This window comes from Oncorhynchus tshawytscha, linkage group LG05, assembly GCF_018296145.1.
Source record: "Oncorhynchus tshawytscha isolate Ot180627B linkage group LG05, Otsh_v2.0, whole genome shotgun sequence".
NCBI classification, from domain to species: Eukaryota; Metazoa; Chordata; class Actinopteri; order Salmoniformes; family Salmonidae; genus Oncorhynchus; species Oncorhynchus tshawytscha.
Window position 1 is genome coordinate 79,743,760 of NC_056433.1, and position 15,654 is coordinate 79,759,413.

General features: G+C 46.0%; 1 protein-coding gene across 1 annotated transcript in view; it reads left to right on the forward strand.

The window, feature by feature from the left end:
- hmcn1 (hemicentin 1) overlaps nt 1-15,654 on the forward strand; it is a 233,761-nt gene that overhangs the window by 204,235 nt on the left and 13,872 nt on the right. The window contains 16 exon segments of the mRNA XM_042322447.1: nt 184-318; nt 569-759; nt 1,888-1,969; nt 2,158-2,427; nt 3,187-3,357; nt 3,490-3,660; nt 3,821-3,991; nt 4,366-4,536; nt 5,005-5,175; nt 9,620-9,790; nt 9,913-10,059; nt 13,198-13,335; nt 13,472-13,593; nt 13,888-14,125; nt 14,976-15,038; nt 15,321-15,440. Of these exon segments, the coding sequence (XP_042178381.1) occupies nt 184-318; nt 569-759; nt 1,888-1,969; nt 2,158-2,427; nt 3,187-3,357; nt 3,490-3,660; nt 3,821-3,991; nt 4,366-4,536; nt 5,005-5,175; nt 9,620-9,790; nt 9,913-10,059; nt 13,198-13,335; nt 13,472-13,593; nt 13,888-14,125; nt 14,976-15,038; nt 15,321-15,440 (2,532 nt within the window).

Here is a 15,654-nt window from a genome sequence, read left to right on the forward strand (position 1 = left end):
GGCTTAGAAAGAAGAGAAACTGCCAACTCTTTCTGTACATTAAATATTTGCCATATATATTTTGGACTTATAATTGACATTCAGTCTGCTATTCTTGTAGTTTTTCCTATGTACCAATATTTCCTACTGGATCTGTTGATAATATTTAAGGGTGGCATCTCTCTCTCTAATCTGTCCCTGTAGCTCACTATGACCATGTGAATGGACACAGTGAGCTGGTCATCGAGCGGGTTACCAAAGACAACTCGGGAACCTACTCCTGTATTGCTGAGAACCGTGTGGGAACCATCAAGTCCCTGGGCTTCGTCTACGTCAAAGGTGTGACATCCCTTCCTGTTTCCAAATATGGCCCTCTTGTGTCAGTACTGGGCCTAATTAGCCCACAGTTTACCATGACGGTCAAAATGTTGTATTTGTATCAAGAGCTTTATTAAAAGACTACTGTTTATGAGCAGAAAACAGTGACCTAGCACTAATTTACTCTTCTTAGTGGCTCTTCTTTTTTGTCCAGCTCCTGTGTAACAGCTGAATGTGGTTGACTAAAACCTTGCCCTGTTATTGTGTCCAGAGCCCCCCATCATCGACGGGGACTTCCACTCCAACCGAATCGAGCCTCTGGGGGGTAACGCCATCCTAAACTGTGAGGTACGAGGAGACCCCCTGCCCACCATCCAGTGGAGCAAGAAGGGTGTCAACATCCAGATCAGCAACCGTATCCACCAGCTGGACAACGGTTCTCTGGCCATCTACGGCACCGTGGTACGACACTGTTGTTAAAGAGTTTACATCTAGTATATCTATATCTACAACACTGTGGTACAGCACTATTAGAGTTCACATATCTAGTATATCTATATCTACAACACTGTGGTACAGCACTATTAGAGTTCACATATCTAGTATATCTATATCTACAACACTGTGGTACAGCACTATTAGAGTTCACATATCTTGTATATCTATATCTACAACACTGTGGTACAGCACTATTAGAGTTCACATATATAGTATATCTATATCAACTGCACTGTGGTACAGCACTATTAGAGTTCACATATCTAGTATATCTATATCTACAACACTGTGGTACAGCACTATTACAGAGTTCACATATCTAGTATATCTATATCTACAACACTGTGGTACAGCACTATTACAGAGTTCACAAACTGTATCGAGTATATCTATATCTACAACACTGTGGTACAGCACTATTACGGAGTTCAAATATCTAGTATATCTATATCTACATCACTGTGGTACAGCACTATTACAGAGTTCACACACTGTATCTAGTATATCTATACCTACAACAATGTGGTACAGCACTATTACGGAGTTCAAATATCTAGTATATCTATATCTACATCACTGTGGTACAGCACTATTACAGAGTTCACACACTGTATCTAGTATATCTATACCTACAACACTGTGGTACAGCACTATTACGGAGTTCAAATATCTAGTATATCTATATCTACATCACTGTGGTACAGCACTATTACAGAGTTCACACACTGTATCTAGTATATCTATACCTACAACACTGTGGTACAGCACTATTACGGAGTTCAAATATCTAGTATATCTATATCTACATCACTGTGGTACAGCACTATTACAGAGTTCAAATATCTAGTATATCTAAATCTACAACACAGCGGTACGGCACTATTACAGAGTTCACATACTGTATCTAGTATATCTATATATAGTCAGTTAAGAACAAATTCTTATTTACAATGACGGCCTACCCCGGCCAAACCCGGACGATGCTGGCCAAATTGTGTGCCACCCTATACTTCTCCCCTGAACATTCATTGTAGTCTGTTATTGTCTAGATTAATCTTGTTGATAGTGCTAACTGTTGTTGTGTCTCCTCAGAATGAAGATGCAGGGAACTATATGTGTGTGGCCACCAACGATGCTGGGGTGGTGGAGAAGAGTGTCACTCTCACCCTGCAGAGTGAGTATACAGTAGATGAAGTAACTAAATAGTTATCCTTTATGGTAATCCTATTCAGTTCCATGCCGTAATGGCCCACCTCTCCTCTGTCAGGTTCTCCCTCCACCCGTGTTGTGTTCTGAAAGAAGATACACATACATGTTAAAAAGATTACAGTAAAGTTAATGTGTTATGCTGTACTCCAACAGGCTCTCCCTCCATCACAGTAGAGCCGGTAGAGACGGTGGTAGACGCTGGCACCACGGTGCTACTGAACTGCCGGGCAGAAGGGGAGCCCACTCCTGTCATCGAGTGGTCCCGCCAGGGGAGCCCTCTCCTGGGCAACGAGCGCTTCACCACCCTGTCCAACGGCTCTCTGAGGCTGACCAGCGCCCAGAAGGAAGACACGGCCGAGTACCAGTGTGTGGCCAGGAACCTCCTGGGTTCTGTGCTGGTCAGAGTCACTCTCACTGTCAGAGGTGAGTTAGCTATCTACTGTACGTCAACCCAACCTTTTGTGGGGAGGTGACTTCCAGGGGTTCGTATAGTTATAGTTTGTGATTAAAGATAGCGTATTTTAAGGCTTTACATCGCAGTGCTTGAGGCGTCACTACAGACCCGGGTTCGATCGATTTCATTGGTGCAGGTGGCTTCCGGGTTAAGTGAGCAGTGTGTCAAGAAGCAGTGTGGCTTGGCAGGGTCGTGTTTCGGAGGACGCATGGCTCTCGACCTTCCCCTCTTCTGAGTCCGTACGGGAGTTGCAGTGATGGGACAAGACTGTAACTACCAATTGAGTATCACAAAATTTTGGGGAAAAAGGGGGAAGACGTATTTTTAAAAAGAGGTAAAAAGTTTTTTTTAAATAAAATAAAATAATGCTTATTTTCACAACTCGCGACCCACCTCTCACCTGCCCAGGGCCCTCTTTGGGCCCCGACCCATAGATTAAGAAACACTGGATTAGAAAAATGTTTTCAGTCTATCTCTCTGGTTATGCTAAAATAACAGAATGCACAGCAAAATAGCTTTGATATCTGTACTCCAGTCCACAAGAATACTGAAGTCAGATCTCATGCTTCATAGGGCTCTGGTAAAAAGGAGGTTGGTAAATTGTGAATAGGGTGCTATTTGAGGGAATAGGGTGCTATTTGAGGGAATATGGTGCTATCTGGGATGCACACAGTATGATTGAGTGTGGTGACAATGCCTAACCCTGTCTCTCTGTGGCCCTGTCCCAGTGCACGGAGGGTTCTCAGAATGGATGGAGTGGGGCCCCTGCAGTGTGTCCTGTGGTGTCGGGACTCAGCGGAGGCTGAGGCAGTGTAACAACCCCCTGCCTGCCAACGGGGGTCGCCACTGTGCCAATTCGGACACAGAGACACGCAGCTGCCAGGGCAAGCCCTGCCCAGGTCAGTCCAGTCACGGTGTGTGAGTGTGTGTGTGTGTGTGTGTGTGTATGTGTGTGTGTGTGTGTGTGTGTGTGTGTGTATGTGTGCACGTGTGTGTGTTACTCTCTGTATCCTGTGTGTCTGTCCATGCAGTGGATGGTAACTGGTCAGAGTGGTCGTCGTGGGAAGAGTGTTCTCGTACCTGTGGCCAGGGCAACAGGACCAGGGTGCGCACCTGCACCAACCCCTCCGTGCAGCATGGGGGCAGACCCTGTGAGGGCAAGGCAGTGGAGGCCATCATGTGTAGCATCAGGCCCTGCCCTGGTGAGTACTGGTCATGGCAAGCACTCTACTCCTGTACATTCCACTCATTGTATAAACAATCATAGAATGATAGAATCAATAGAATTGGAATCAATAGAATCAGACATTATTAAAGATTATGATTGGTCAAGCACGGATCATATTGATTATCTTATCCCAGTGGCAGGTAACTGGGGGGCGTGGTTGCCATGGAGCTCGTGCAGTGAGACGTGCGGTAAAGGGATGCAGACCAGAGTGCGTCTGTGTAACAACCCCCCTTCCTCATTCCACGGGCCACCGTGTGAGGGCCCCGACACACAGACACAACTCTGCAAGGAGAGACACTGTCCTGGTAAATGGTTTGGCAACTAAGACTCTGTCCTGGTAAATGGTTTGGGAACTAAGACTGTGTCCTGGTAAATGGTTTGGGAACTAAGACACTGTCCTGTTAAATGGTTTGGCAACTAAGACTCTGTCCTTGTAAATGGTTTGGGAACTAAGACACTGTCGAGGTAAATGGTTTGGGAATTAAGGGTGGACAGGGACAGTGCTGCTGTAGTTTAAGATGAGCTGTACTCTTTTTCACCTGGCCTATCAGATTGAATTGTGGAGGGACTACTACCAGATTGCTTATACCTATCAAATCTTCTCAGAACTCAAGTGTTTAGAGTGTAGAGGCTTGGGGTTGATTTGGGATTTGGTCTGACTCTGTCTCTTGCCCTCCAGTGGATGGGAAGTGGTCATCGTGGGTGAGCTGGGGGGCCTGCAGTGTCTCCTGTGGGGGTGGAACCAGACAACGGACACGCCTCTGTGCCAGCCCCGCCCCCCAGCACAGGGGCAGGCAGTGTGAGGGTAACGACGTGCACATCGACTTCTGCAACAGTGACCCGTGCCCTGGTGAGTAGTGACATCCTTACTCCTCTAATCTCTTATCCTCTTACACTAATTCGTATCCTCTTACACTAACTCTTATCCTCTTACACTAACTCGTATCCTCTTACACTAACTCTTATCCTCTTACACTAACTCTTATCCTCTTACAGGAACTCTTATCCTCTTACACTAATTCGTATCCTCTTACTCTAACTCTTATCCTCTTACAGGAACTCTTATCCTCTTACACTAACTCTTATCCTCTTACACTAACTCTTATCCTCTTACAGGAACTCTTATCCTCTTACACTAACTCTTATCTTCTTACACTAACTCTTATCTCACCTGGTTCATCTGTCTCACCTACAGCGAGTTGCATTGATCAAGTGTTGCAGACATTTTGTGTGTACTGACTGAGATGCATCTCTCTCTTTCCCTCTCTCTCTCTCCTATCCTTTCCCTTTCCCTCTCCCCTCTACCTCACCCTATTAGTTCATGGTAACTGGGGTCTGTGGAGTAGTTGGGGCAGCTGCAGCAGGACGTGTAATGGAGGACAGATGAAGCGTTACAGAACATGTGACAACCCCAGACCCGCCAATGGGGGCAGAGCATGTGCCGGGGCAGACTCACAGATACAGAGGTGCAGCACAGCCAACTGCCCTGGTAAGTGTGTGTTTGTGTGTGTGAGATATGGAACGGAGTGATAGGACAGCACGGCGTTGGTCATGTCAACGCAAATGGATTGAGATTTGTGCTGATTTAAGCCTTTGTGCTGAACATGAACTTACTATCACCAACACCATGTTCCAAAATTAAAACAAATACAAAACCTATTGAATGCACTCACAATCAAAGCGCTGGCACCTCATAGACTACGTGATTGTCAGGCGCGCTGATATCAAGGATGTCCTCATTACGTGAGCCGTGAGAGGAGCGGAGTGCTGGACAGATCATCGGATGATGTAGACCAAGCTCAGAATGAAAGTTCACACAGCCACCTGCCTCAATATGTCCACCAAAAACAATCTGCACTGTGCTCGACTTCAGAAAACAGAGGCACGTAACAACCTATGTCGCTCTCTAGCAGAAAAACTAGAGAACATTGAGACTGTCCTGAATGCAGAGGGGTCCGATTCACAACAAATGTTCCTCTCTAAACACATCACTCTGAGTCAGCAGCCCACTCCATCAGTTACAGCAGTAAGAAACATCAGGACTGGTTCAATGAAAACTCCACGTACATCTCCACCCTACTTGACATACACAAGGTATATAAAGACACACTCAACAGCCTGACATCTGAGGCCCTCCAAAAGCAATGGCATGAGCAGCAGTGGGAGGCACAGTGCTTTATGGCATCTACAAAATGAATGGTGGATCTCCAAAGTACAAGAAATCCAATCTTTTGCGGACAGATATGACAGGCACAACATTTATGATGCCCTGAAGACCACCCACTGCCCAGGAAGTTGCTCTCCCCTGTCCCCTCAGAAGTGTAGATGAGTCCACTCTTATAAAGGACCAAACTAGGTTAGTCCAGAGGTGGAGTGAACAATTTGAAGCCCTCTTAAACCAGCCGTACCAAGTTGACTACTCAGTCCTGGACGTACCCCTAAACCCTGCCTACCATCCAGAGCCTTAATCTCCTTAATCTCTTGCAGCTGTAAAACCTTTTGAGGATCTCAAGATCCATGCCAAATCTTTTTAGTTTCCTGAGGGGGAATAGGCTTTGTCGTTCCCTCTTCACGACTGTCTTGGTGTGTTTGGACCAATCTAGTTTGTTGTTGATGTGGACACCAAGGAATTTGAAGCTCTCAGCCTGCTCCACTACAGCCCCGTCGATGAGAATAGGGACGTGCTCGGTGCTCCTTTTCCTGTAGTCCACAATCATCTCCTTAGTCTTGGTTACGTTGAGGGATAGGTTGTTATTCTGGCACCACCCGGCCAGGTCTCTGACCTCCTCCCTATAGGCTGTCTCGTCGTTGTCAGTGATCAGGCCACTGTTGTGTCATCAGCAAACTTAATGATGGTGTTGGAGTCGTGCCTGGCCATGCAGTCGTGGGTGAACAGGGAGTACAGGAGGGCACTGAGCACGCACCCCTGGGGAGCTCCAGTGTTGAGGATGAGCATGGCAGATGTGTTGCTACCTACCCTCACCACCTGGGGGCGGCCTGTCAGGAAGTCCAGGATCCAGTTGCAGAGGGAGGTGTTTAGTCCCAGGATCCTTAGCTTGGTGATGAGCTTTAAGGGTACTATGGTGTTGAACGCTGAGCTGTAGTCAATGAACAGCATTCTCACATAGATGTTCATTTTGTCCAGGTGGGAAAGGGCAGTGTGGAGTGCAATAGAGATTGCATCATCTATGGATCTGTTTGGGCGGTATGCAAATTGGAGTGGGTCTAGGGTTTCTGGGATAATGGTGTTGATGTGAGCCATTACCAGCCTTTCAAAGCACTTCATGAATACGGACATGAGTGCTACAGGTCTGGGCACAGGGACTATGGTGGTCTGCTTGAAGCATGTTGGTATTACAGACTCAATCGGGGACATGTTGAAAATGGCAGTGAAGACACCTGCCAGTTGGTCAGCACATGCCCAGAGCACACGTCCTGGTAATCCATCTGGCCCCGCAGCCTTGTGTATGTTGACCTGTTTAAGGGTCTTACTCACGTCGGCTACGGAGAGCGTGATCACACAGTCATCCGGAACAGCTGATGCTCTCATGCATGCCTCAGTGTTGCTTGCCTCGAAGCGAGCATAGAAGTGATTTAGCTCGTCTGGTAGGGCAGTGCTTCCCTTTGTAGTTTGTAATAGTCTGCAAGCCCTGCCACATCCGACGAGTGTCGGAGCTGGTGTAGTATGATTCAATCTTAGCCCTGTATTGAAGCTTTGCCTGTTTGATGGTTCATCTGAGGGCATAGCAGGATATCTTGTAAGCTTCCGGGTTAGAGTCCCGCACCTTGAATGCGGCAGCTCTACCCTTTAGCTCAGTGCGAATGTTGCCTGTAATCCATGGCTTCTGTTTGGGGTATGTACGTACAGTCACTGTGGGGACGACGTCCTCGATGCACTTATTGATAAAGCCAGTAACTGATGTGGTGTACTCCTCAATGCCATCGGAAGAATCCCGGAACATGTTCCAGTCTGTGATAGCAAAACAGTCCTGTAGTTTAGTATCTGCTTCATCTGACCATTTTTTTATAGACCGAGTCACTGGTGCTTCCTGCTTTAATTTTTGCTTGTAAGCAGGAATCAGGAGGATAGAGTTGTGGTTGGATTTACCAGATGGAGGGCGAGGGAGAGCTTTGTACGCGTCTGATCTAGAATTTCTTTCGACTCTGGTTGCACATTTAACATGTTGATAGAGATTTGGTAGAACTGATTTAAGTTTCCCTGCATTAAAGTCTCCGGCCACTAGGAGCGAAATCTAAGGAAGTCTCTAGATTTTATATTGTGATAAACTGCAGGCCACACTACTTGCCTAGAGAGTTCTCAGCTATACTTCTTGTGGCTGTTTATTTACCACCACAGACAGATGCTGGTACTAAGACTGCACTCAGTCAGCTGAAATAAGCAAAAAGGAAACCGCCTCTGAGCGAGTGGTTTCCTTTTTGCTTATTTCAGCTGACTGAGTGCAGTCTTAGTACCAGCATCTGTCTGTGGTGGTAAATAAACAGCCACAAGAAGTATAGCTGAGAACTCTCTAGGCAAGTAGTGTGGCCTGCAGTTTATCACAATATAAAATCTAGAGACTTCCTTAGATTTCGTGCACCAGCTGTTGTTTACAAATATGCACAGACCGCCCCCCCTCATGCTGTTCTATCCTGCCGGTGCAGCGTGTGTCCCGCTAGCTGAGTATCCATGTCGTCATTCAGCCACGATTCCGTGAAGCATAGGATGGGTGTGTCACAACACTCCTGCACAAGGACATTGAAACAGAGAGTGGGGGTTACCCGGTGCTTCAGATTGGATGGAAACCTCTTCAAAATCAGGATGCTCCAAATCTGAACAGGTACTTGAGCTCCAGTAAGTGGATGATTGCCCTGTTGTGCCTCTCTCACAGCAGCTGTGAGAGCATACAGCAGAATGTTAACATCCCAAAAACTGAGGTCCTATGCTTTTAAAATTTAATTTAATTTTTAATTTTACCTTTATTTTACTAGGCAAGTCAGTTAAGAACAAATTCTTATTTTCAATGACGGTATGTCAGTAGTCATCTGACCCTCCACTTGAAACATATTCTCCATCTCAGACTCCTCACTGGCCATTGTACCACACTTTAAATATCTTGGAAGCATCCTCTAGGAAGACTGCAACATCGACCAGGATATCCAGAATCGGGTCAAACAGGCCTCTTCCTCCGTTGACCGGCTAAGGAAGAGGGCTTTTAACAACAGCAACCTACCTGCACCTACACACCAAAGTAGCAGTCTACCAGGCAGTGTGTAAATATCTACACTCCTTTATAGATGTGAAACATGGACAGTTTATCGCCGACACTTAGAACAACTGGAATCCTTTGACGGAAAAGGCCTCCAACACATTTTGAAAGTGATCTGACAGGACCATGTTCCACACTTAGAGATCCTACAGAGAACCAAACTGCTGGAGCATTGAGGCGTCCATCACACTCCACCAGCATTAGATGGCTCGGCCAATGCCACTCAGGTGCCAGAGGATTGCCTGCCGCGAAAGAGGCTGTGCGGACAGCTACAACTGGGCCGTCGCTCTGCAGGTGGGCAGAAAAAAGCAGCTAAAGGACAAAGTGAAGATATCACTAAAGAACTCTGGGATGAACCCTGTGTCCCTCCAGACTGTTGCTGAGGAATGCAGTTGGCCAAGGAATAAAGTCTGGAACGGAGCCTGGCTAAGCGACAGAGAAGGAATATGACCATGCCTGCTCCGGCCCCAATGGGACAGGCCTTTGTGAGCTCTGTCTGTGGCAGACAGTGTGCATCCCGCATCAGATTACACAGTCATCAGTGAACCCACAAGCAGTTGTGGAAGTCATCATCGGACACGATGGACTACCTTAAGTAAGCGTGTGTGGGGGTCGATGCTCACTCTGTCATGACTATGTATTTTATATGTCTGTGTGTGTTTGCAGTGGATGGTAACTGGGGAGCGTGGCAGCCCTGGGGAGAATGCTCCGCCTCCTGTGCGGGCGGAGAGAGAACTCGAGTCAAACTCTGTAATAACCCGTCACCTAGCAACGAGGGCCGCCTCTGCCCGGGAGACTCCACCCAGGTGTCCAGGTGTAACGGCCAAGCGTGTCCAGGTATGGTGTGTGTTTGTGTGTGTGTGCATGGCATGGCATGTGTGTGCGTGTGTTTGGCATGTGTGTGCGTGTGTTTGGCATGTGCGTGCCTGTGTGTGCACTAAACCTGTTCTCTCTCCCAGGCGGGCCTCAGAAGGCGAGAGGCAGCATCATAGGAAACATTAACAACGTGGAGTTTGGAATTGCCGTCCTCAACGCCACCATCTCTGACAACCAATCTGGAGGCAGGGTTATACACGCCACCATCTCCAATGTGCCTCGGAGCCTGGGTTAGTTACAGTTTTTTCCAACTGCTTACACACATTTTCAAAACCTCCTTTTTTCAAAACTCAACACACAATTCCCAAAACTGTTCACACAAAATGCAAAATGCCTCACATCTCCTTCAAAATGTAACACTGCATTCAAAATGCCATAAACACGTCAGAATGAAGCATTTGCATCAAATGGCAAACACTGCTTTCATAATAGTACATTTTTGGATATACCATGTAAACACTGTTGTTCTAAATCTGAAGCTCAATGGTCTTTCATAGGCTTATATCTACATTTCAATACAATGTTCTACAGTGAAAGTCATCTGCTGAGAGGGGTAACAAGTACACTGTAAACACCAATGCAATGTAGAAACAGAAAATATTTTTTAGGCCAAACATTACTGTTGTATACAGTAGCATACAACAAAACCATAAACATATATATGTAAACCAAAAGTATATTCTTTAGAATACAGTAAAGAACACAATTGTGTGTGTGGGGTCCCAGGGGGGGCAGTCCAGGATTTGGTAGTGGGGGGTCACCAGTGCTAAGCTACACTTCATCTCTTCTCCAGCCTGGGTCTGGCCACAATACTTCATCCATATCACAAGATACGTTTTCTCTTGCCAAACATGGAGGGAAGTATCTCCTAGCATGGTGTATCCAACCTCTCTGTCCCCACATGGAGGGAATTATCTCCTAGCATGGCGTATCCAACCTCTCTGTCCCCACATGGAGGGAAGTATCTCCTAGCATGGTGTATCCAACCTCTCTGTCCCCACATGGACCTCTCTGTCCCCACATGGAAGTATCTCCTAGCATGGCGTATCCAACCTTGGACAGAGGCAACCTCTATGTCCCCACATGGAGGGAAGTATCTCCTAGCATGGCGTATCCAACCCTGGACAGTGGCAACCTCTATGTCCCCACATGGATGGGGAAGTATCTCCTAGCATGGCGTATCCAACCTCTCTGTCCCCACATGGACCTTGGACAGGGAAGTATCTCCTAGCATGGCGTATCCAACCTTGGACAGAGGCAACCTCTATGTCCCCACATGGAGGGAAGTATCTCCTAGCATGGCGTATCCAACCTTGGACAGAGGCAACCTCTATGTCCCCACATGGAGGGAAGTATCTCCTAGCATGGCGTATCCAACCTTGGACAGAGGCAACCTCTATGTCCCCACATGGAGGGAAGTATCTCCTAGCATGGCGTATCCAACCTTGGACAGAGGCAACCTCTATGTCCCCACATGCGTCCTCCATTGCCTGGAGAAGCGGCATGTGGGCATAGGGTTGACGATCATACACTTTCCAGTGCCAGGCTGAGAAGAATTCCTCTATGGGATTTAGAAAAGGTGAATATGGGGGTAGGTACAAAACTACAAACTATGGATGGGTGGCAAACCAGTTTTGGACCAGAACAGCCCGGTGAAAACTAACATTATCCAATAAAACCACAAATCTATCAGGCTCCTGATCTGGATCAGGGACAAGCATTGTGTAAATTGCATCCAGAAAAGTGAGCATATGGCCGGTGTTGTACGGACCCAGTGTGGCATTGTGATGGAGGACCCCGTTTTGAGTGATGGCAGCACACATAGTTATATTACCCCCACGCTGTCCAGGGACATTGGTAATTGCCCTCTGTCCTATTACATTTCTTCTGCGGTGCCTGGTCTTGAAGCTAACCTCATCCACATAAATACATTCATGGCGAATTACATGGGCATCCAGCTCCAATACTCTTTGTAACAGACAAAAGGATATACAGATGAGTAAATATGTTATGTCTGAAGTACTGGAAGTAGTGTTGCATACATACTGACTCTGTCAGAGTTTCTCTCAAATGGCACCTTGTAAAGTTGTTTCATCGTCACTCTGTGCCGTTGGAGGATGCGTTGTATGGTCGACAGGCTTACAGCATTGATGTTGTTAAATAAGGTGTCATTATTCAAGATATGCTCTCTTATCTCTCGAATCCTAATTGCATTGTTGGCCAAAACCATATTTATAATTGCAGTCTCTTGTACATCTGTAAACAAGCGTCCTCGTCCTCCATGATGTCTTTGCCTTTCCATTCTGTACAGAATTCAAACACAGTATGTGTTCAGCATAGGAACTGTAAACAATGTACAAAAAAATGTAGTACAGCATGATAACCAACCTCATTCATTCAATGCAGTGCAGTAAATGGATGGCTTAGAGTTACAAATGTTTATGCAATACTATGCAGTCATACGTATTTTACAGTACATTACTGTAATGCTAAAATAGTCATTAGATAGTTGCATACCTGTTCTCATTTCTGAAGTTTCGAATTATGGACGCCACTTTAAATCGACTGAAATTGGTCTGGATTCTCAGTCCAGCCTCTCTCATGGTCAAACTGTGGTTGATCACATGATCAACAAGTGTTGCCCTAATCTCATCAGAGATGGCTCTCCTTCCTTCTCTTCTTTGCCCTCGTCCTCTTCTTCCTCTTCCTCTTCCTCTCCCTCCTACTCCTCTTGCTCTCTGTCCAATTTTGGCATCCACAGGTAATCTGACCTTTGACCTATTTATAGGCCTATACTACAGTAAAGCAGTGATTGGTCAGTAATCAGTTAAGCTATTAGTGTTCGCACATGTGAGGAGTGTGTGTGTGACCTGGTGAATAAGTGTAGCATTTTGAATGGTTGTGTTTGGAAAAGGAAAGCAAGTCACTTCCTGTTCGATTTTTGTGTTTTAGGTAGAGAATTGTGTGTAGTGTTTTGAAAAAAGTGTTTTATGCAATTGACAACTGAGTCAAAGGCTGAGAAATAGCTTATGGTTTTGGATATTTGGTGTGTAGTTTTGCACTTTGAGTGAGAGGTTTAAAAAATCGTGTGACTTGAAAAGATGTTGTGTGTAAAGCAGTTGGAAAAAACTGTAATAGACATTATGACATTGAGTTCAATATGTACCCTAATAGATTATCTATGGTGTGTTAAGTTTACAAAGATGTAGGCTGTAGTTGTTTCTAAGCACAGATCAGATAACAGATTCAGGTGTATTTTGTCACAAAGAGAAGAGCTGCACTAATTGACCCCAGTTCAAATGAATCACCCTGTTTCAAAATCTTCTTGAATGACCCCTGACCTGACCTCACCTGTTGACCCCATGCAGGCCCAGCTATGAGGAAGCTGATCTCCATCCTGAACTCCATCTATTGGACGACGGCTCAGGAGTTAGGGGAGGCAATGAACGGCTACTCTCTGACCAGAGGTGTGTTCAGACGGGAGACACAGGTGGAGTTTGCCACAGGTGAGAAGGGGAAGAATTTGGATGTGTGTGTGTGTGTGTGTGTGTGTGTGTGTGTGTGTGTGTGTGTGTGTGGTATTACCATGAAGACCAGAGAATAAAGGGTTTCAGCCTTTATAAAGAGCCCTCTGTCCACCAGGTGAGATCCTGAGGATGACCCATGTGGCTCGGGGGCTGGACTCAGACGGAGCACTGCTATTGGATATTGTGCTGAACGGACACATTCTGCAGCTGCCGTCTAATGCTGACATCAGCATCAAGGTAACAGAAAACACAGCTCCAGACGTATTACACCCTACACTGTACACTCCATACTATCATTACTCTCCTCATTTGAGCTCTGAAGTGTAACTGAAATCAATGCTGAAGACAATCTTTGTGTAACATACACAACAGATCTTAAGTTTGGCCCATAATGACAAACGTTGATAACCAGACTACAGATCACGATCAAACAGTTTAAATGAATTACAAAAAGACAATGAAAGGTGATTATGAGGTGCAGAACTTGTTGGTTAAGGCTTATCCATGCTGTCTGTTGTTCATCTGACCCAGGACTACACAGAGGACTACATTCAGACTGGTCCAGGCCAGCTGTATGCTCTGTCCACCCGGATGTTCAGTATTGACCGGGTCAGTGTGCCCTACTCCTGGAACCACACAATCACCTACGACCCTGCCAAGGGAAAGATGCCCTACCTGGTGGAGACGCTCCATGCCTCGGCCATCAGCGCCCACTACCGCCCCCTAGAGGAAGTCCTGGAATACAAGCTCCACGCCACCATCACCAAGGGTGAGACTTTAAAGTCCTTGTTTTTCTCTCTCTCTCTTTCCTTCCCTATTCATTTGCACCCCTCCCCCCTTTTGCCCTCAAAACAGCCTCAATTCGTCGGGGCATGGACTCTACAAGGTGTCGAAAGTGTTCCACAAGGATGCTGGCCCATGTTGACAAGCATTGGAGTCAAGTTCGCTGGATGTCTTTGGGGTGGTGGACCATTCTTGGTACACACAGGAAACTGTTTAGTGTGAAAAACCCAGCAGTGTTGCAGTTCTGGACTCTTACTACCATACCCCGTTCAAAAGCACTTAAATATTTTGTCTTGCCTATTCACCCTCTGAATGGCACACATACACAATCCATGTCTCAATTGTCTCAAGGCTAAACAAAATCCTTCTTTAACCTGTCTCCTCCCCTTCATCTACACTGATTTGAAGTAGATTTAACAAGTGACATCAATAAGGGATCATAGCTTTCACCTGGTCAATCTATGTCATGGAAAGTTCCTAATGTTTTGTACACTCAGTGTATACACTATCTATACACTACATTACGTTTCCACTTCACAATAGCAGCACTTACAGTTGACCGGGGCAGCTCTAGCAGGGCAGAAATTTGACGAACTGACTTGTTGGAAAGGTGGCATCCTATGACGTTGCCATGATGAAAGTCGCTGAGCTCTTCAGTACGGGCCATTCTACTGCCAATGTTTGTCTATGGAGATTGCATGGCTGTCGGCTCAATGTTGTAAACCTGTCAACAACGGGTGTGGCTGAAATAACCGAATCCACTAGTTTAAATGTGTCCACATACTTTTGTATATCTCACTCTCTTTAACATAACAACCTTATCCATGTTCTGTCAGGTGACCGTAGTAACCAGTGTCCCGTTGGCTTCAGGCTGGACTCTGCAGGACCCTACTGTGCAGGTAATCATGACAAGCCTCTTATTTTGGTAGTCTGTCTTCTCAACATGGGGAGTTTGTCCACACCTCTGTTCATGCTGGAGCAGTTTACTTTGTTACGTTATGTTCAGTGGAGATTCACTTAAATGCACATTTTAAATTCACTTAAATGCATAATTTGTCTTGAGAAACCATAAGAAACATGATTTAAAACGGTGTTTGGGGTAAAATGGCAGAGTTTAAGTCCAAGCTCATGTCAATATCCATGTTGAGTATAAGACTGTTATTGTTTGTGTTATGATTCAGATGAGGATGAGTGTAAGGAGAGGAGCCCTTGTTCTCATGTCTGTCACAATGCCATGGGAACCTACTATTGCTCCTGTCCCCGAGGACTCACCATCTCAGCTGACGGCAGGACCTGTCAGGGTACGCCCCACACACACAAACACACACACACTATGGGCTGGATTCAATCCGGACCGCGGAAGTATCACGGGAGATCTGTGTAAAAATGTACAGGTCATTTCCAATTGAGCCAACATACGCAGAGTTTACTGTAAATGTAGTCTCCGCGAACGTGGGAACATTGCCTTTAAATTTCAATCGAGCTATAAAACGGATCTTCTGTGATATTTCTGCC